Source organism: Colletotrichum paranaense, assembly GCF_030867605.1.
Source record: "Colletotrichum paranaense strain IMI 384185 chromosome Unknown Scaffold_4.1, whole genome shotgun sequence".
NCBI classification, from domain to species: domain Eukaryota; kingdom Fungi; phylum Ascomycota; class Sordariomycetes; order Glomerellales; family Glomerellaceae; genus Colletotrichum; species Colletotrichum paranaense.
The window spans coordinates 2922896-2941932 of NW_026848962.1; the positions used below are offsets into that span (position 1 = coordinate 2922896).

General features: G+C 50.3%; 5 protein-coding genes across 5 annotated transcripts; 3 read left to right on the forward strand and 2 right to left on the reverse strand.

The window, feature by feature from the left end:
* Positions 1 to 32: 32 nt before the first annotated feature.
* On the forward strand, positions 33 to 1707 carry CPAR01_05986 (uncharacterized protein; the record flags this gene model as incomplete). The annotated part of the gene is made up of 2 exons (XM_060490260.1): positions 33 to 1377; positions 1430 to 1707. 2 exons carry the CDS (start codon positions 33 to 35, stop codon positions 1705 to 1707), a joined length of 1623 nt encoding a protein of 540 aa, XP_060351726.1.
* Positions 1708 to 3369: 1662 nt separating this feature from the next.
* On the forward strand, positions 3370 to 4116 carry CPAR01_05987 (uncharacterized protein; the record flags this gene model as incomplete). Its single annotated transcript, XM_060490261.1, has 2 exons — positions 3370 to 3395; positions 3561 to 4116. Coding segments are annotated over 2 exons (582 nt in total), but the record flags the coding sequence as incomplete, so codon positions are not given.
* A 3072-nt stretch (positions 4117 to 7188) lies between these two features.
* On the reverse strand, positions 7189 to 10319 carry CPAR01_05988 (DNA repair protein rad5; the record flags this gene model as incomplete). Its single annotated transcript, XM_060490262.1, has 11 exons — positions 7189 to 7212; positions 7267 to 7359; positions 7412 to 7562; positions 7642 to 7841; positions 7916 to 8640; positions 8699 to 8892; positions 8951 to 8981; positions 9040 to 9251; positions 9298 to 9408; positions 9468 to 10009; positions 10065 to 10319. 11 exons carry the CDS (start codon positions 10317 to 10319, stop codon positions 7189 to 7191), a joined length of 2538 nt encoding a protein of 845 aa, XP_060351728.1.
* Positions 10320 to 10800: 481 nt separating this feature from the next.
* On the forward strand, positions 10801 to 13481 carry CPAR01_05989 (NACHT domain-containing protein; the record flags this gene model as incomplete). Its single annotated transcript, XM_060490263.1, has 7 exons — positions 10801 to 11055; positions 11122 to 11145; positions 11211 to 11403; positions 11461 to 11835; positions 11883 to 12618; positions 12670 to 12936; positions 13016 to 13481. 7 exons carry the CDS (start codon positions 10801 to 10803, stop codon positions 13479 to 13481), a joined length of 2316 nt encoding a protein of 771 aa, XP_060351729.1.
* Positions 13482 to 16267: 2786 nt separating this feature from the next.
* CPAR01_05990 (VTC domain-containing protein) lies at positions 16268 to 18676 on the reverse strand (the record flags this gene model as incomplete). The annotated part of the gene is made up of 2 exons (XM_060490264.1): positions 16268 to 16360; positions 16433 to 18676. The coding sequence occupies 2 exons, from the start codon at positions 18674 to 18676 to the stop codon at positions 16268 to 16270; spliced, it is 2337 nt and encodes a 778-aa protein (XP_060351730.1).
* Positions 18677 to 19037: the final 361 nt, after the last annotated feature.

Below are 19037 nucleotides of genomic sequence, written 5' to 3' on the forward strand. Positions count from 1 at the left end.
TTAGCCCGCACGAAAATCGATTTCCCCGCATCATGGAGGCCGCTGGACTAGTGCTCGGTGCTGTCGCACTGATCAAACCTATATGTTCCACGATAGACAACACCCTGACCAACTACAGCAACTTCGGGAAGGATGCTGACCGCCTCCGGCTGCGATTTTCGATTCAGCGAACCCGACTAGGCTCTATGGAACGAGTTCTCTTTGAAGACAGCAAGTTCGCGCCGGCCATGCCCGGTTGCTTAATCGAGCATCTGCCCAAGACGGTTTGCGATGATATCCTGGGGCTGCTAAGAGAGCTCTATGGACTCTTGATGGAATATGCTGCGGTGAGAGGACAGTACAAAGTGCAGGACCGAGCTGAGAGCCTCGAACTTGGCGACTTGGCATCCATGTCGGAAGAGGACCGCGTCAAGAGTCTTTCATCGTCAAAAAAGGAGTCGGCCATTGCCCAGCAAAAATCTGTGGGATGGGCAAAGAAAATGCTCTGGGTAGCCTTCGACAAAAACAGTACCGAGAAGCTTGTATCTGAGTTCGAGGCTTGGACCGAAAGAATACAGAACTTACTTGAGGCAGCGTGGTGGCCATCGACTTTCTTTGAGACATTAGAGAGGCTTCAGAAACTGGAAAAAGATGTCGATGCAGGATCTATAGGGCTTTTGCGAGGAATTGAACTGCGGAAGCTGGTCATCACCCCACCAGCAGACATCTCCCCTGGATCATACGCCAAAGAAGCACTTTTGAACGACTTGTCCATCATGGCCAAATTGCCCAACTTTGAGCTCGGAAATCTCAAAGGCTCGGATGGGTGCTACCTGGTAGAGTCGAAGGGTTACACACCAGACTCGGGCAGTGCTGTGAGTGCGGTCGTTATTCGAGAACGCGTAATTCAGTTGGCCGCCCTACTGCATGATGCTCCGTCGAGCGACCCAGCGTTGGCAGTCTTGCCATGTACGCACTACTTTGAAGATACGCCAGGCCAGAGGTTCGGTCTCTTATTTAAGCTCCCAAAGCCTACTAATCCATCAAAACCGCCGCTTACTCTTTCAAACCTTCTCGACGAACGATCTAAAGCAGGGCGGCCATCCCTCTCCGCCAGATTGCGCCTAGCACACAGTTTGGCAGCCTGCGTACAGAGGCTTCACACGTACTCTTGGGTCCACAAGTCTATCCGCTCAGAGAATATTCTACTATTTCCCGAACACGCTGGGATGTCCACAATACTCGAGGGCGCAAAACTGATTGGGTTTGAATACTCACGGCAAGACTCCGACTTTTCCGACCAGTTTGGCGAATCAGAACTGAAACGAAACATTTACCGGCATCCAGAGAGATGGGGTCAGCCTACGAAACGGTTCGGAAAGATTCATGATGTCTATGGTAAGTAAAATTTGCGGGGGTACTGATGAGTGCTAATCGGCTGTGTGCCTAGCTCTTGGTGTTGTCTTACTCGAGATTGGGCTTTGGTCTCGCGCTGATCAGATTGATAAGGGAGCTTTGGTAGCGCCAGAGATGGAGGACAAGCCCACAACAACGGCCCAGACAAGACTCCTGAAACATGCTGACCAAAGATTGGCTTTCTTCGCTGGGGAAACATTCCGAAATGTTGTTGTTGGCTGTTTGGCTGGGAAGATGGGCGATATCAGGGTGGTAGACTGTTTCCCTACGATCGTAGAGAATCTGGAGAAGCTGGCGAATAGTGTTTTCTAAGCTCATGTGGTTCTGGACGTGCTATCAAGTCGCCACTTTCGATGATGATGCTCTTACTGACCATGTTGCTTTATTTCATGTTCGTTGTCTTCAGGAGTTTCCGCAGCATGTCGTACACATCTAGGAAGAGGAAAAGCGTGAGACCTACTGCTTGCCACACAAGATGACATGCACATATGAACACATGATTTATTGCGCCCTTGCTAAGCCATTCAGGACTGATAAATTTGTCTACATAGTCTCTGTTTTCGTGGACTGCACTAGGCGTGAGGACTGTGCCTCCGAAGTTCAATATAATTTTTTGGCTTTAATACTTGATAAAACCATACCACGTAGTGTATGAACTATTCTGCGTGTATAAAGCCATCAGATTTGGCTCTTGATCACATCATTCTTCATACATAGTGACGTTATTCCCGTAATCCAATTCCTTGCACACGAAATAACCGCGCTCACCCAAGATCATCTTACCTTAGCTTATAGGTTGGAAAAGGCCAGGGGTAAGTAGGCGGCATATTAACAAAATCCAGACACATTGACCATTAATAAGCTTAACATCAACAGTATAACGAAGTTGAACGTATAGGTAGTAAGTTTTATCCGTCATGTTTCTTCAAAAGGGTTTGCTGCATTCATTATTCTTACTCAAAGATCAAGCTATCGCTGTCGATAAAGCTTACTTTGCCGGACTTCTTCGAGATGCTAGAGATGCCATTAAATAACGAGGCCATAGCTCTCCTCGACGGCGTAGCCCAACCCCCCCATCCCCCAAAATATCCATACCGTACTATACCGGGGCGCTACTAATAACTAATATCGAGTCGTTCCTGCAGCCTGGGGATGCACTTACATCCATGGAAGCCATTGCTAGTAGGAACTCGTTATACACCCATATCGGTGCAAAGTACTCCGGTACTAGCTAGTACGAAGACGACGCCTCTCTATGGTCTTGTAACTACGTTAGCTTTGGGTAGAAGCCGTGGATCGTCATTGCGGGACACTAAAGGGCCAAATTCGAAATATTAATTCATTAATACTAGAAAGCGATTAAATATACGCAGTTCGTCCGCCCTTTATCACTTTTCATTGGTCTAATAAGGATCCGTAAGGAAGGTATTAACTTTAATATAACTCTACTTAGAAAGATAATACTAGGCGCTAGAGAATAAAATTAGATTCTTATACTAATCTATTTAACCTATACCTTAGCTTAATACGTAGCGCGGCCGAAGGTTGCGGGGCGGCTAAAGCTAATTAAGCGTATTCGTATAGCCCGTGCGCGGGCGTAGTAGAAGCTAATTAGTACGAGTAGTAGCGGGGGCATAGGTAGCGGCGTATTACGACCTAATATATATAACCAAGACCAGGGCCCGCCCCGTAGGCTTATAGCGGTTAGGGTTAGGGTTAGGGTTAGGGTTAGGGTTAGGGTTAGGGTTAGGGTTAGGGTTAGGGTTAGGGTTAGGGTTCCAGTCAGTCAATACCTGACTGCCTTATTACTTTTACAACCAAGATCAGGTGGCTGTGGGAAAAGTCAACCACGCAACCGCAAACGAGGTTCGTCGTGATAGGCCAAGCCGTCGCAGATGCCCGACAACTCAACAGCGAATGAGCCTGCACGTTTGACGTCGAGGAAAGGGAAACCCAGTCTCCCTTGCCGGCAAGCAAGAAATCCAAACCTGCCACGTCGTATGTCATCCCGCTCTCTCCACGCAATCTGACTCGCCTAGCACCAACTCCAGGGCCATGCGTCTGTCCGAGCTTCTTCGTCCCTCGTTTGCCTCGTTTTTTGGGTGTGCTTGTTCCCAAGTTTCCAGCAACTGCTTCTTACTATCCGTAGTCTATTAGGTAGGCAGTACACGACACCTATCGAACAAACTGGACGCCCTATCCGGATCCCGAATCCAAGGAACCCCAATCCTAGCTTTATCCAACTATTACCGCCAACAACAAACCACTTATTCACCTCCACCGCCGGCACTAGAGCCCACGAACCCATCTTTTACCGCCCTCGTCCATGCACGTCAACGACCGCTTTTACCATCCGATGCCGTAACAAGAGTTCGACGCCCGTTGGACCACTCCTCGATCGAGATCGCGACCCCTCGAGATGCTTGTTGCCCAGCCGCCCAATCAACCTGTTACGTCTCTGTACCGGAACTGGCTCCTGTCTCGAACGACCCAGGCCTTTTGTCCCAACAGAACCGTTCTCAGGGTCCGCCGCCTTCGTCTAGTGAGCGAAACATTTGCCCAGAGTCAACTCTTCTTCGAAAGTCTTTACTTTATGTCGTGATACCCGGCTCCGAACCAGACTCCAGCAGAGTCGGATGGCCGCCCACCGGACCTCGACGCTGCCGCCTCCAGAAACCAATGTCCGACACTTCCGGCATCCACCCGTTCGCTTTGTCATGACCGCCCTGCGCCCTCTGCCGCAGCAGAGCAGAGAACTCTCTTTTACGTCATTGACTGGTCGCCTTTCACTCCCCGCGGCTTCTCCAACATTAACATGCCGGCTGCTATACGCGCTGTGAATCTGACGTGGTCTAACGAACCGACGATGTTACTCCCCGCCGTTCTCGTCTGTAGACCAGTGGTCTGACATGTTCCTCAATCTAAAGGATCTTCCTGGTGTAACTCTGGATCTTGTGTTTCGACCTGTCGTCTAGATGGTGTGACAGCCGGGTCCGGGGTCTCTGGTATTCTGGAAGCCGTCTTTCTGATTCCATATTAAAGGCCTTGTATAGACCTCCAAGTTACCTGTCCACATGATGGTCGCTGCATCTCGACGCTCTCGCCCGCCGCGGCATATCTTGCTCAACCCTCTCATGTCCCCGATATAGTAAGTCCTCGGCACTCCGAACTCCGGTTAAGTAGCTCCGGCCTGGCGGTGGAGAAGGCAAGCAGTCTGATAAGCAGCATCTGCTTACAACTCATGGCTCACGTCCAAGTCCAGCGCCCCAACGGACCACGAAGATAGCCACGGAGACACGGAAATCCTCCATTCGAAACACGCTGTTGGACTAAGATCAGTCCAACCTTCCTGGCGCACTGAACTACGAGCCAGAGGTTATCTACAGAGTTCAACCTAAGCACTGGGCAGACTCTTGGACCCTGAACTTTCTTCAATGATCAGAAAGCTACACCTCGACATGCCAAATTCGTGAATTCTGGTGCCCATCTTCTGAACTCACGGACTATTGCCGGCGATGCCATTTCCCTTTGCGTATGCCGTAAGCTCTTCCGGAGTCTGTTCCGCTCCGGACCCACCTAGTGATCACCTGCTATCGCGTTCATGCACTGGGCCATAGCATATCATACCAGTCGATATCGACTGAATGCGCCCAGAAAAAGATCACGGCTGGAGGCGGTAGTTTGGAGTAGTGAAGAACCCCGCCTGAGCCCCTGGGTACATGGTTATGTACTCTTCGGGGCCAGTATGTAAAGGCTATGGTGTCCAATAGCAGTACATTCCTGCTTTAGTAGTACCGTAATTGCGCCCACGCCTTTCTCGTGTTATCATTCGTAGTGTGGCCTTTATATCTTTAGCCGAAGCGTCTGAAGGACCGAATGGCGTCTAGAGACTAAAATAGAGAAATATTGCCTGGCTAATGCTTTTGCGGCACCAGCAGCATTCTTCTCCGTAGCCCGTCAACCGGGAAGTGTTTTGCAGCAATTGATAGCTAGCCAGTAGTATATCTATCGAAGTAAGTCATGTGACGAGGAGTCTCCTCGTCACCGCGAAGAGCACGAGTGGCTCTCTCTATTACTACTTGTCGATTCGTCGACTTGTATTGTCTAGGTTCAGACAACAAGGACAAACCAAAAAAAAAGCAAAAGAGTTCACCCCCCCGGTGGCGAACGGGGGCTACATCTCTTGGTGCACATGCTGGGATTTTTAGTCGACTCGAACTCGGGACCTCTGAGCCTTCACCGATTAGGCTGTTCGTGGACTTCAACCACTCCACCACCCAGCCAGTTTTGACCTGACCCCCAAGGGGGCGCCTGCTGGCTGGTGACAGGAATGGGATCGAGGGGTTCTATATTGGTTTCTTCTTGTGTGTATTCCATTGTTTATTCATCTGATATCGCGAACATAGGAAGGAGTGGGGATCGGCACATGACCTCTGGCAAGTGACGGGAGGCAGGAAGGCGGAGGCCTGGAAGGAGCGGGTCAGAGGCACGCGGGTCGCCATATACGTCGTTCGTCTTGCCTCTGACGGGTCTTCTAGCCTTTCAAATTCTGAGGTACCTTCCTGACGATTCTGAGGGCCTCCAAGTTATGTATTTAATTTACGTGGCCATGTCTTCATCATCCCTACCCACCAGGTCGTCTGCTTCTACATGGTAGGTTAGAGACAAGGCTCATCCAAACAAGTAGCTTGGGAATACAAGCTTTGGTGTGCTGAAATAAAATAGAAATGATCAATCCCAAAGACTTGATTGACTACCATAGTCTGCTAGACATATGGATTGCCAGACAAGAAACAGAAATATCGGCAGCTATAATTGTCACGTCACAAGACTCACTGGTTTTATAGACCTCGGTTCACTTTCATTCCTCGACTCTGTCATTTCCATGGGTCAACTAGTGTTTACTCAGAACACTGTCGGCTTGACAGTGCTTGTAATGTTATTGTGATCATCGGTTCTTCCCACTTGGCGAAACTGGTAAAGTAAGACAAGACTGTCAAATTAGCAAGTGCAGATGTCAAGAGGGGTCAGGCATGCCAACGTCGACGCCATCTCCAAGCTTCGTGTGGGCTAGATCTCGTTGACTCCCGTCTTTCCAAGTGTAGCACGTCTACTTCACGTCACCAGATGAATCACTCGACGCCAAGGGGAAGCCATCTACCTTACCTTGGGGATTAGGCATCTTGCTTAGAACCGTATACCTCCCAGGTGCGGCCAAGCGAGTGCCTCCCATCCCAAAGCCTCCGCCCCCTGCCCCGTTAGGAAGGCGCACCTTCCACCTCTACTTCCCTCCTTCCCCAGTAATGGTTGTCCAGGTGACGTACCGAGCTACTTAAGGAGTCTAATCACAGTTCCTGTCACCAGCACCCACCAGGCCAAATGGCCGGGTGGTTTCGACTCTGACGCAGAGTCGTGTTTTATGAAATACTCCGATGAAGCCGTGCTGGTCCGAGGGGCGCGCTGTTCGAATCCGAATAGGGGCGTGAATTATAAGGTCAGTATCCCCTCTCCCTCCCCTGTTTCTTTTTTCCTTTTTCTTTGTCTCTCATAGTTAGAAGTGTTTGAGGGGATTACGCCATCTGAGAGAGAAGTCGTCTCCTTCAAACCAAGGCACTGCCTGTAATGATGAGCTGTTCTGGTTGCATCATGATTTGTTTCTTTTCTGCATCTACTTCAGCATCTATCCCGGTTCGTACTACTCAGATTATCAGCCTAGAGTTGAGCCATTGGTGACAAGCGTGGATGCCCTTCCTAGGAAGCCATGATGTCCTTTCTCCATCTCTGGGATATTGCCTATCTAAGAAGCTGACGCAATTGCTTTGAAATCCGTTAGATGGCACATTGTGCATAGAAAGGTAGCGTTGGATTTACCTGTAATTTGGCTGTCAATTGTTGACTTGTCGCAGGCTTTGAGCTCAGGAGACTCATGAGATCACGCTTCCCGTTCTGGATATCCAAGACATACTATGACAATGGCTGTCAGTAATCTTCTTCACTAGCATGCAACGTTGCTTACCTGCTCTATCGAATTGCTTATCACAAATCGAATGGTTGTGATCTCTTGAGTCTGCCCTATTCTGTGTATCCTCGCCAGTGCCTGCTCCTCAATAGACGGGTTCCATTGTGGTTCAAGCAGATAGGCTCTCGAAGCAGCAGTGAGCGTCAACCTATTTAGAAGACATCAGAGTTCATGACATCTTGCGTGATAGTGACACAACTTAGCGCTAGTGAATGGGCTGGACATACCCGACAGCGCCGCAACCTAAGGACAACAAAAGTATGGACGGCCCGTCCGCCTTTGAGAATTCGTCAATGATACGACTTCTCTTGCTTGAGCTTTTCTTGCCATCTATCTTGGCGCAGCAGATTCCGGTGTCGTTGAGAGCTAGTTCGGCGACATCAAGGATAGATGTTCGGTACGAAAATACAATACTGGGCCCCGTTAGCTACGTGATCTAGGTCAAGGAAGGCCTCAATGCTACCTTTTTGTTCCCGGAACGCAGCATTTGATATCGCTGACAAGAGCTTTGATCTTGGTCGGCCATTCATCTGTCGGCGTGGAACCACAGAGCATGCCGCTTGGTTCTTGGGTCAAGTCAGACCCAAGCATAGGTAAAGGCGGACAGAAATTGTCGATCGCTACGGCAACGGTTCCATTATGGACATCTCCGTCCTCCTCTATTTCTCTTCCGGGTGTAAGTGGAATTGATTGTCGATCTGGTGTTCCTGGCAGGAGCCCCGCATAAGAGGCAGGCTTCCGTTGAAGGTTGAGCCTTTGGAAGCATCCCAGCTCGCAGACAAGCCTCAGAGCATTGATTTTCTCCAACGCATTACTGTAACTATCTTTACCTCCAGGAGATGCTAGTGCGTTGTCGATAAACTCAATGGTTTTGATTTTGACGGCGTCATACATACGTTGCTCCTGAGGGCTGAGATGAAGATGCCGCCGGTGATCTCGTCGTTCTGGTAAGGTTATCGTGTCTTGCGAACGTCTCAACATCACGTAGCTGAGAATTTTCTTCAACGCCTCTGGTCCAGTCTCTTCCCCGCGAAGCCAGGGGTTTGTTATGTCCCTGTCAAAGGCTTTCTTGTCATCATACGGATGCAACCCAAGAAAATGAAATAGGCTGTGGAGCTCAGAAAGTCGGTTCTGAATTGGTGTTCCGGTGACCACCCACTTGCAGTCACCTCTCAGCTCACAGATGGCTTGAGCTTTTGCTGTCCTGAGGTCCTTGATCTCATGTCCTGTGTTGATAGGTTCATGTCAGTCTGCAGGTTGACCACAATAACTGAGGGTACACACCTTCATCCAAAATGATTCGATGCCATTCATGTGAGAAAATTGGACTCGTGTTGGTTTGCACATGAATTTTCCACTCCTTTGCAAGTGTCGTGTACGTCGTGAGGACAATGTCACTTGTGCTGAGGTGGCACACATCTTGCATTTGGGTTTTCGCGTGATGACGACGCCAGTTGAAGTGATCCCCACGAAGGTGTCTAGAAAATTTGTTACTCAATCACAAACACCGAGAAATTGGTCTGCAAGTTCACGTACTTGCTCAATTCCTTTTCCCAGTTATCGAGAACTGGAGCGTACATCAGTTATTTCTGTTCAAGCAGGACCCCACATGATTAAAGACATACGTGAGAGAGGCACTACAATAAGTGTACCACCAGAACCTAGCGGGTTCGGTTCTTGTATCGAGGACTGTGATCCACTCTCCCAGAGCTTATCATGGGCAATAAGTGATATCATACTGAGTGTCTTGCCGAGACCCATGAAATCGGCAAGAATTCCGCCTTTGAAAGGAGCAGGGGGTGTGCAACGAAACGACGAGTTGACATTATTGATGTAACTGGACAGTCAGCTTAATGCCAGTGAGTGATGGAGAGTATTCTCACGTTGTTCTCCCAAACTCGTCGACGTGTTGAGACCACACATCCCCATTAGGTTCATGTAGCCGCCAACCACATTCTCGTTCAAGCATAAACGTCAAGCCTTGCTTCTGGTGACTTGTTTCAGTTGATTTGAGCATTGCTCTATTCAACGGCTGAGACGTATTTGTTCTCACCTTTGCAGCTCTGTCTGAAGGTAATATGAACCGCTCGTCTCATGTCGCACAGTTGTTGAAGTGACGCTCTTTAACACGTCTATGGCCACCAGCGTCTCATCCATGCCAGCTGAGACTTCGTCCTCGTTTGAAAGAACAGTTCGAAAGTCGGCAGTTCGACTTCCCTCCGCATTAGTAAAGCGTTGCGGATTGAAGTATTCGACATCTGTTAGAGAGAAAGCTGGATCCTGTAGGTAAAGCTCGGCTTCTTGCAGCGTACTCCCGACTACCTGGGCTATTTCCCGTGGTCCGTATAATGTTATCCAAAGTTGTATGCTATCATCGTCGACAACCTCTTGCCCAGGTGGTAGCCCGAGAATGTCGATGCTGATGCCTTCGCGGTGAAATAACTCGAGCCACTCACGACCGCGTGGATCCAAAGCTGCGCGGAAATCTGGGTGTGTTGAAGACACCAGTTGCCATTCATTGTCTAGGATTAGATGAACCTTCGTTACTCGGGTCCGCTCAATGTCGGTCATCCATTGTGCGTTCAATGATGTGAGCTTTCCTGATTAGTCTTGGAGAATCTAGGCTTTGAATAAGCTTCAACAGACATACCATTCCAAAACAGATGATTTGGTCCTCAAACTTAGGCATCTGAGAACCCTCGAATTCGCAAGCAAGCCTTTCAGAGATGACCTGCGGATATGCTTCAACAGAAAAATCATTGAAAAACACTAATGGCTTCTTCCTGGTCCTTTGACTCTCATCTCCTGAGGCAAAACATTGGTATGTAACGGAAACTGACCCGAATGCTACCGAGTTTCCGTCTGCCCGCCGCCGCTTTATGCCATGATGAGGATCTGACGCCATCGAGGAGGTTTAGAGAACGAATTGTGCGACGCGCCTCTCCCAGAACTTTCCAGTGATAGTGACCGGATGCCGTGTGCCTCGAAGCGTCAGACTCGCAACTGATAGGCAGCATCAGGGTGGATGGCTCTTATGGGGTAACAGCACCACTGGTCATTGAACATCGCAGGCAGGCTCCGCCTCACCGTTGCCTTACCGCTTCGCATAGGACAGGGGCACTTCAGCCTCGTGTAATAACACGCTGGGCAGTGCATGTAACGCCGCTCCACATTGGAGTGGTTGGTGTCGACCCATTGGCACCTAATCTATGCCAAAATTGGTGGCTGTATTGCGCCACTCAAACTCAGGAAAACCGTGGCTATGCAAAGCATTCGCGATTACAGTCTCAGGTATCCTCCAGCAATATATAAGTGCGCAAACGTGCCCGATTTCTAGCACAACAGCACACCGGAACTCTTGACGCAAACGGTTTGGATAATCCAACATGGCTCTTCTGCAGCTCCAAAGAGCGTGTGAGCGCTTCCGGTCACACTTGTCGGACGAAGAGACGCGGCGATTGGAAAACGTCAAGAGTGTCGAAGATGTTCGCAAGGCTATCAGTCAGATGGAGCGCTATCTCGCCTCGCGTCAAAAGTTACGAAACTTCGAACGGCTCGTACCTTTTCTCGACGCAGCTGATCGTTTGACGAAGCCCATCGATGTCCTCTCTAATGGCGTTCCGTTCCTGCCTTACATATGGGTGAGCTCCTCCACCAAAGAAAAGCTTCCAAGATCGACAATCTGATCATCACTATCACCCATCTAGGCGCCCCTCAAGCTCATCCTTCAAGTGAGTTGACTTGTATCTACCGCTTGATTAAGGTATTGTAATGCTAAAAATGCCGATTCGCTTAGATATCCCAGGACCACACTCATGCACTAGATAAGATCCTCGCTGCTTATAGCCGAATCGGGACCTCGCTTCCGCGTTTCTCTCGATACGGCAATGCGTTCCCAGACAGCCACGACTTCCAGCAACTACTGGGACACATATACGAGGACATCATTGACTTCCACTGCCATGCATACCGGCTGGTACAAAAGCCGGGTAAGTTGTCCTCAAGAAAAGAGCCACTTTTGCAATTCAATGCTGATAGGTTTCTAGGGTGGGCAATGCTCTTCTCAACCTGTTGGGGTCGATTTCAGCATCGGTTTGATTCATTAATTGAGAGCATCGTCACAACCGGCGAGCTCATAGACAGGGAGGCAGCTTCCTATGAGATAGTACAAGCTAGAGAATGGCGGCAAAAAGCTCTGGAGAATGCGCAAGATCAAGAAAATAAAGAAGAGATCTACCAGCGCGAAGCTGTCAACAAGTGGCTTCAAGTGAGCGACAGAAACGAGGAAAAGCTTGAGCGCCTTCACAAACGTTGTCTCGATGGAACATCTCAATGGGTGACTGGATCACCCCAGGTCCGATCTTGGCTACAAAAAGGCAGAGGAAAGCCGGTTTTGTGGCTTCATGGAAAGCCTGGTTCTGGTAAGCTGCGTCCGGCTTAATTCATTTATACCGACTGATCTTCCAAGGCAAATCCATCCTATGTTCGCAACTCATCTACTTCCTCAGATCAAATCCCACATGGAAGTGCTTATTCTTCTTCTGTGATTATCATAGCACAGGCTATGGGGTAACCGTACAGGTCTTACGGAGCATATGTGCCCAGATTCTGGACATTATTCCGGAGACGGCATCGTTCATGTACAAAGAGTGTGTCGTTTCTGGGAAATCACCTTCAACATCATTTCTGAAAGAACTTATTCCAAAACTTTTCAACTTCTTCGACGACTTGCGCCTGATCATCGATGGAATTGATGAGATTGTGTCATCGGAGCATGGAGAATTGATCAAAACCCTGACAAAGCTGGCAGAGACGCAGGAAAACTTCAGATTGCTCATATCTAGCCAAGATATCCCGAGCATAGCGAGGAACTTGAAGGGCAGGCCAACATTGATAGTTGGGAAACAGTCTGCGTCTGTTTGTAAGGATATTGGCTTGATTGTCTCAAACCGCCTGGAGACTATCCGTGAGGGGCTAGACGGTCACGTTCCACAATCGGTGTTCACTGATATTCGAGAAACAATCCTCAAAAGAGCAGAAGGCATGAGAATTCCCCCTAAGCACGAAAAAAAGATAGGAAAAATTGACGGCAGCGCAGGAATGTTTCTATGGGTCCACCTAGTATTACAGGTGTTGGAGACGACGGACAGTATCCAAGAGCTGAGATCGAGTGTCGAGGCCTTCCCGAAAGACCTTGAACAAGCGTATTTTCTATAACCTCTCCGATTCTTCGTATCATGGCTGATTTTACCCAGATATTACAAGACTCTCACCAGCATCATAAGCCGCTGTCAGGCAACAGATGTGTCGAAGTTACGACGAATATTTGGCTGGATGGTGTTTTCGAAGGGCGGCCAGCCTATGAGGAGATTTGAATTACGACTGGGTCGAATTCTCCATGCCGATTCGACCATAATCAACGAGAAAACGAAACCGTTTTCGAACGTATTGGATCTTTGCAAACCGTTCATAGAGGATGGCCCAGGTGCAACCATGGTGTTCATCCACGCCACAGTACCCAAGTAAGTGTCCCAAGTAACCTGCTCCCACACCCTCAGATTGGTTGACGTCTCGTGCGAGATTTCTCCAAGCCCAATCCAGTGGACCGTTCATCAACAAGGTAGATTCTTGCCGAGATATCACAACTGCCTGTATTGCGCAGTTGACACAGAGCTTGGCTCTGGCCGACGAAACCATGGAACGCCTGCAGCATCTTTACTGTGTTGCACAGGGTTTCTACGGACTTCTTCCCTACGCTCATGAACACTGGATTGAGCACCTACTGGAGTACCTCGAGCTCAGTCAAGGGTTTTGCACACCCGATTCTTTGAGAATACAAGGACAACTCATGGCGCTTGCTAGAAGTTGGATCGGCCTGGTGGGAGAAGAGGCCACGCGAATCTCCAATGCGGAAAGCCTTGATCCTCGTTTACATTGGCTCGAAAGCCTCCCCTCAGCAAGAGCACTAGTCCAGGGCGCCCTTGCACTTCGAAAAGCAACGAAGGATTCTGTTGGTACGTTTACAAATAGCTGTCCACTCATCTGTGACACAACGCAGATTTGCTGACTCTTGACTGTTGTTGCGCAGAGACTGTGCCCTCCCCAAGAGATGCCACATTATTCTCATCTGTCAGAACAAGGTACCACACGTATGTTGTGGACCTCTTGACAGGGACAAATTGTTCAGGGCTTTCAGCTCAGGATTTCATCGCATTCAAAGAAGAATATGGCCCGACCGCATTTGTGTGTTCCATCTATGGATGCGATAAAGCTGTGGTCGGATACTCCTCAACATTACAGCTGAAGGATCACTCAGCGAGACATCAAGAGAAACTACGATGCTTCACACAAGACTGCTTCTACAACGATGTTGGGTTTACCTCTCAAAGACAATTGAATGACCACCAGAGAAGATGCCATCCCTCACCCCCACTACCATCGATTCCTCGGCAGATTCCTCAGAGACTGGGCCAGGGGAGTCAAGCGCCTGCGACGTCGTTAGCAAATGCCAAGCAGGGTCGCCAAGAATCACAGTATGGTGCAAGCAATCAAGCTCCTATACGAACCACAGTTTCCCAGCAGAGTCCTCCAGAAACATCGGACTACAAAAGCTCAGAAGCGTTCGCGCCTTCCCCGGCGTATGCACCAACACACGTTGGAGCCCAGCAGGCGCCCCAGGCGACGCAACTGACTGAAACGGAGGAAAGGTTTCTGTCTAAGCCGCAGTTGGGAATTCAGATCAGTCGACAGGTGCAGCGCGCTATGCGGCAACACTCAAACTGGCAACAGCGACAGGGGCGGCGACAGCGATCGGGACAGCAACAGCGACAACGACCGGGACAGCAACAGCGACAGCAACGGCGTCGGCAACAGCAACTGCAACAGCAATTGCAACAGCAACAGCAACTGCAACTGCAAAAGGGATACTTGGACTTGCAACTGCAACGACAACAGCAGCAACAACTGCAAGAAGAATACTCGGACTTGCAACTGCGAAAAGAATTCCTGGACTTGCAACTGCAACGACGACAGGAACCGCCGCAATTACAGCAGAATGGCATGCCGGCGGACATGGTGGTGCCCAATCAACCAGGCATGCCTCGCAATATGCCTTCTAATCAGGATCCTCATTTTCAAGTCACACTGAGCGACGACATTTTCGCTACCACAAGATCTCGCTTTGTGAACCTCACAGATGACAATTCGAGGCAGGGTGCTGCTCCGATGAGTCAAGACAGTATAATTGAAGATATTTGGGACCAAGTGTGGACGGGGCGAGGTATAGAGCAGGATAATATGGGGCGAGCATCAGTTCCCCCTATGCCCACGCCACAAGCACAACATATGCCTCAGCGACCTCTTCCGTCAATAAATATCGACTTCACACCTTCGCCTGTCTAACCAATAGATCTACCCTCGCTGAAGAAGCTGGAAGGGCATGGTATCGGTAATTGAGGGAAATGAGGTCGTTTGGGTGGAGTCGGTGCTAAACGGAGGCGGCGTTTGGGATGAGGTGTAGGTAGATAGGTGCGTCGAGACAAGTGAAAAAGAACGGCTTCAATAAGCAGAGAGGCACCAGAGGGGACTATCCTTCTTACCACGAACACTTCTTTAACATAATAAAAAAAGCCGCGAGGGCATTGAGGTCCGAAGAGCATGGATATTGTATAACTTCTGTAGATCATTTCGCAGTTCAGAGACCTTAATCTCGAGGTTTTGGCCTTTTTCTTCGTTGTAGCTGTACCGGAGCCCCAAGATCATGTACGAACCCTTATTGATAGATGGAAAATCTCAACATAAACCTCATCCTGCACATCACCCCTCCTCTCCGTTCCACAAGTATTCCGCCCCCCTGAGAAGCTTCCATGGCCAACTGGAAGCTGACGGTGGGTGTACCATTTGCTGTCTTTCCCTGGCACGGCGAAAGGCTACGACTCATTAAACCCCGCGCAGGATCCCACCAAGGAGCTGTGTGTCATTTCAGCTCGAGATTAGTCTCTATTGATACCCCGACCGCCAAAATCGAACCTGTAGAGGGGAAGATATCGAAAGACCCGAGCTATGTAGGATTAAATACTAGTACTCCGTTGCTAAGAAGCCGGCGGATCTATTGGTTTACCATAGCCATCATCAGACACGACAAGGAATCACATGAGTCTTCGACTATGACTCTGAGATCTTCCAACTGCGGTGTCGAGACGAAGATGCGCACTCGGTATGTATCGAAATCGCTTTCATGACAGGAGAACCTCGGTAGGACTTAGAAGCGTTGTCACTCCGCCTCTGGCTCTCATAGGCACCATTGGAGACGTTCCACAGCCCGGCAAAACAGTCTCCTTTCTGATATCTGATGTCACACACCAAGAGGTCTAAGTAGCTAGCTGGCTGGCATAGTCAAGGCAGCGTCCACGTGACACCACAACTGGAAGCGCAGCCTTCAAATCTCTCACTTGCACTTACACGAAACGGAAGGCTTTCTAAGCACAAGCTAACACGAAGCCTATACGACATCCCAACATTAAGAAGGCACTCAGCGTCTCTTCTCTCTTCCCTCCAACTCATCACACCTCACAATATGCTACAGTCATAAAAGGCACAACCATACACACAGAATATTGATTATCACACCATATTTATCTCATACAACACCGCTTCTTCTACCTTAACATCGACAGGTATCATAACCAATACCAAGTAAAAAGGAAAGAGCACCGATCCAAATGCAGCACACCAACCAAACCATGCAAACGCAAACAAACTACAGCTTACAAAGAAAACAGTGAGCATCTCATGAGATGCTCCATCAATCAACGCTTTTGTCCCCACACTTTACTTCACAAACCCCTCATCCCCTCAGATGAGCTCTTGTCGGATGGGCTCTCCAGTGGCATTACCGCCGTTGAGCACCCCCTTGCCCGCCTCCATCCTCTCGATAGCGGAGCGGTACTAGAAAACCACTTTTAGTATCTTCACTCATGAATCACGTTTGTAAAAGTTCAAACGGAAGGGGAAACTTACGGCAAGCACAAAGTTGATCACCAGCGCAGCCATCAACGCGATGCTGATAATCAACGGTCCGACAAGGTTATCGAAATCCTTGCCGCTGCGGCCAATAATCATCTTCCTCCGCAGCCTCATCATGCCATAACCCCAGACGCCGGCAAACACGGCGATGCAGATGTACACGATGCCCATGACCTCGGCCAGGAAGTTCTCCCCGGCGGCCGTGTAGAGCGACACTGCGAGCGCGCCGAGCAGGATGCAGATGTGCTGCCACTTGAGGAACGTGCGCTCGTTGGCCAGCCACACCTTGGGCTCAATCTTGAGCTCGCCCGAGTTCTTGATCCACTCGGTCGGCTCCACGACGCCCTCGGGCAGCTGCTGCTGGTTCTTTTGCGCCCTCCGCGCCTGCGAGTACTTGGACAGAGAGAAGCCGGGGAGCACGGACGAAAGCGTGCCGTAGCTCCTCTGCTGGCCGTTGGAGCCCTCGCCGTTCTGGCGGCTCGACGACTGCTGTGACTCGTCGTTGACGGGTCTCGACTGGGAGCGCGAGCTCTCGGCGGCCATTCTGTTGGCGAGGTACGACTGGCCGGCCGGCGAACTCTTGGATATCTTATACGAGCTCACCTTATTGCCCAAAAAGCTGCCGACGGCCTGCTCGTCCTCGGCTCTCTGCGCCTTGCGCTGCTCCTCGGCCTCGAAAGCCACCTGCGGGTCCTTGCGGATGTCCGCCTCCAGATCGCTCAACCAGAAGGGCAGGTTGTTGACAAAGTCCTCAAACAAGGAGGCAATGCCGTGGACAAACTTGGAGAAGCGAGGCGTGGGGTGCACCAGGTGGGATGCCATCAGGTCCGTGATCCACGCAGGGCGCTTACGGTTGGGGTCCTCTTTCAGCTTGATCTCCAGAATGGCGTAGGGGAAACGGGAGACCTCGCTTTGGTTGATATCCTTGAACGGGTACGTCAGGTTTCGACCGTCAATATCGAGACGGTGCCATTCTGCTGGGTCGCGGCACGGCCTATCTCTGTCCAGCGTGTCCTCCCGGATGAAGGCTACCTCTGTGTCGATGGAGATACGCACGCGGTCGTCCGCGGGCTTCTGGAAAGCGGTGCGAACATAGTTTGCGCGCAAGACGGGCTGTAGCTTGTTCTCTTGCATGAAACCCTGAAGAGACTCGACGGTGCTCTTGAAATTCTCAACCACCTCCGCCTGCTGGCCCTGACGCTCCATCTTCTCCACCGTCTTCTCCATCTTGTAGGTGCCGTCGATGAAGGGCTTGATATACTTGTCCTTAATGGGAAACTTTCGCTCCTCGCTGGATCCTTGTTCTCCAACAATCTTCTGTTCGAGGAACAACTCAGGCTTCGCACTCAATTGGCCATACCAACGTACGCGGAGCGAGGACGCTTCCGCCTTGCGCTCCACCTTCTTCCCGTACAAATCGAACTTTGAGTTATCAAAATAAAGCGACGTGATGGTCGGGTCATTGCTTCCATCCAGCTCCTTAGCAGACTGCTCGCTGTAGACAAGGGCCGGAAGACGTCTCATAATATACGTCTTGACCTCCAGTAGGTTATCCGGGTGGACCCAGAACTTGTGGGCGGTGTACCGCTCGCCGTGCCGCGTCTCTCCTTGGCTCTCAAGATCCAGTGGCTGCGCATCGCCGGCGCCGTCGTCCAGCTGCTGCCGAATAGCATAGTACATGATGGACAGCTTGTTGAGCAAGGGCGAGTAGCCTTGCTCCGAGTTGAAGGGCCGTTTCGCCAGGCTCAGCTGCATCATCGGTCGCACCTTGTATCTATCGCCCCTCTTGCGGTCATGTTTCTTGACGATCTTGAGGAAACCAGTGTAGTTGATGTTGCTGTACTTCTTCAGCTCCGAGATTTCGGTCGTGATCTTGTCGAGCTCCGTCTCAATGTCCTTCAGCTTCTGCGCCGTCGCAGCGTCGGGCTTCTTGATCTGGTCGTTCTCCGCCCCTTCATCCTCCTCACTAGTCGGCGGTGCCAATTCCTTGAGCTTCTCAAACGCGGCTTCGACTCGGTCTTTCAGAGCCTTGAAGGTCTGCTCCTGAAACGCGGCGACCTTCTCGAGTTGACCGTTGAAAATCTCGTCGCAGAAGCGGTTCTCGTCGTCCTCTGTCCACGCAACATCTTCGTCATCGTACTTGTCTTCCCGCAGAAGCGACTTGAGCTTCGCGTAGTCGATGTACTTGTCCTTCCATGGCGCGTACACGGCCAACCGCAGTGTCTTCCCAAAGCGCATCGCGGCGGTTGGTGGTAGATAGGGTTCGAGTTTGGGATAGACGGGGGTGTCGCTTCAGTCGCTTCGATACGGGATATCGGAAGTCGAGGATACTTTTGATCCCCAAGGATGACAGAGGTGTGAGCTGGGAAGTCTGGTCGTGAAAATTCTCGATCGAGTTGGTCGAAGGGGTAGGTCGTGACTAGGGAAAAAACAAGCTTCGGGTTCGGGTGTAACGAGGCAACGCTGGTTGATGTGGCTGGCGCGACAGGGGATATCGAACGAAACCCTCGTCTTTTTCTTCCTTGCTTCGGTCCTAATTCTTCCTGCTCTTCCCGTCAGGCGAATTCCTGTCGTCTAGTTCAAGCGCAGAAGTGGGAAT